Source organism: Cryptotermes secundus, unplaced genomic scaffold (assembly GCF_002891405.2).
Source record: "Cryptotermes secundus unplaced genomic scaffold, Csec_1.0 scaffold1286, whole genome shotgun sequence".
NCBI classification, from domain to species: domain Eukaryota; kingdom Metazoa; phylum Arthropoda; class Insecta; order Blattodea; family Kalotermitidae; genus Cryptotermes; species Cryptotermes secundus.
Genome location: NW_019739238.1, coordinates 30,267 through 32,174, shown reverse-complemented (window position 1 = coordinate 32,174; position 1,908 = coordinate 30,267). Strand labels below are relative to the sequence as shown.

General features: G+C 40.6%; 1 protein-coding gene across 1 annotated transcript in view; it reads left to right on the top strand.

Moving 5' to 3' along the window:
* Nucleotides 1–182: 182 nt before the first annotated feature.
* Nucleotides 183–1,908, top strand: part of LOC111871847 (serine/threonine-protein kinase ATR) — a gene marked incomplete at its 3' end in the record, with an annotated part of 24,664 nt that continues 22,938 nt past the window's right edge. The window contains 2 exon segments of the mRNA XM_023865221.2: nucleotides 183–474; nucleotides 883–1,188. Coding sequence (XP_023720989.2) covers nucleotides 183–474; nucleotides 883–1,188 — 598 coding nt within the window.

Genomic DNA, 1,908 nt, shown 5'->3' with positions numbered 1-1,908 from the left:
ATTTTTTTAAATAAAAGATTTTTACTTGTGAGACCCAGATAATGCGCTATGTTCAAACACCAGTTTGAGACCATAGCAGAGCGTAACTGCTGGACACCCCAGGAGCGAGTCATGTACCTGATAGCTGCCCTGCCAAACGGAGTGACATCTGAGGAAATTCTTGAGGCCCCAAGGGAATGCTAATGGGACCAGCACCTGGCTGCTGTGTGTTGCAGTTGGCTGAAAATGAGGACCCAGTGCATTGGAGAATCCCTACAAGTATTTACCACCACCGTGCCTACCCTGCACTGTCTGAGGACCATGTGAGAAGGGAGGCAGGCAAAGCATTTGCTAATGAGGTAGAAGACCCAACAAAAAACTCAGCTGTTACTTATAGGAGAGAAAACAGTGAACAAGGCTCTCAGGCAGGCCTTTTACCAGACACCAGTGAAGACACAGCAGACAAAGAAGACCTAGTGCATGCTGTAGTGAAATGTAGAGTGTGTGGTAGCACTACGGTTAATTGTAGCTATGATCTGTAAGTGTTTAACAAATCCAATTTCCAGTCTGAACCCTGTCTGTGGTAACACTCAAGCATATGACAATCTGAATATACACTTTCATTCATTTTTGCATAAATATGTGTAATGAAATGTCCAATGTTACAGCGATAAATAGCTAAGTTGCCTCCCAAATTTTGCCACTCACGAGGAAGTAGCCTGTGAATGCTGTTTTTTGCTGTTTAGCAGTGGAAAATGTTTGAATAAACCATATTCTTAGTTACAGTTGTGATGCAAGAAAGTGGTGATAATATTGCACAGAGCATGTGAATGTTATACTTAAGGAATAAATTAGAAAGTTTCAGTGTCTGTGTTTTAATTTAATCTTCCAATTTTGTTTCAGTACATGCTGTTCTGTCTGCTTCACCTGCTGATCTGAATTGCTTTTTGGAAGAGATGATAGCTGTGTTAGATACCAACTCTCATATACCACAGTCAAGCCCTGGTGATGAGCGACCATCATATGCACTTCATTTGTCGGGATGTGGAACAGTTTCAGCAGAAGGCTTGAATGTAGACACACGAATGATGTGTGCCAAAACTGTGTTCACTCTGATAGACTTCCTGTGGCGTTTTATGCGAGAGTGGATTTCTGCCTATTACTTGTCTTCTACACAAAAAGATGATCCTGTTTATAATGCTGTTAAAGGTGTGTCATGTTTGAGAGGCTTATTGACCAGGATAGTAAGATTTTGATTATCGAACATTCTGTTTCAGTTTTTTTGGAGGAACCTGCTGCCTCTATATTCAAGGTAGAAGGTTGTCCTTCTAGCTACCAGACTACATAGCTTCACATCCCATCATACTGTAATCTAAGCACCCATTGCAGTGCTAACCTGAAATTTCACATCCTGTCTAGTTCAGTCTCCAAATTGTGCTTCCAGAATGTTGTATGTATGGCTATTCTTGTTCGTGTACTGTTTCTTCAATTTGTATGGTGTAGTTTTCATTTATACTCAGTAAGATATTTATTTCAGTTTGCGTTTCAGTCATCTTGTACATGTTCAGTGAAGTGTACAGTATATGCATTTTGAAATGTAGCCTATCTTCCTTTTAAGTTTGAATTCTCTTCCGTTGAAGTCTCATGAGGAGAGCTGTGTAGATTGTAGAGATTACACCTGATAATACAGGGTCTACCTAAAAGAATTGCTGGGATTTCAAGCAGCTGTAACTTGGGAATGAAAACATATGAGGATATTGGTGGCAATACTTTGTTCAGCAGTTGAAACAGTTCATTTACACACTAGTGCGGTTAGTTGCAAAACACTTCACAGTAAGTGCCATTCATAGCTCTGTGTGCATTCTTGCAATTGGTCATCTTCCTGTCCATTGACCTGGGAAACTCATGGCCACACAGTCACTGACAGTA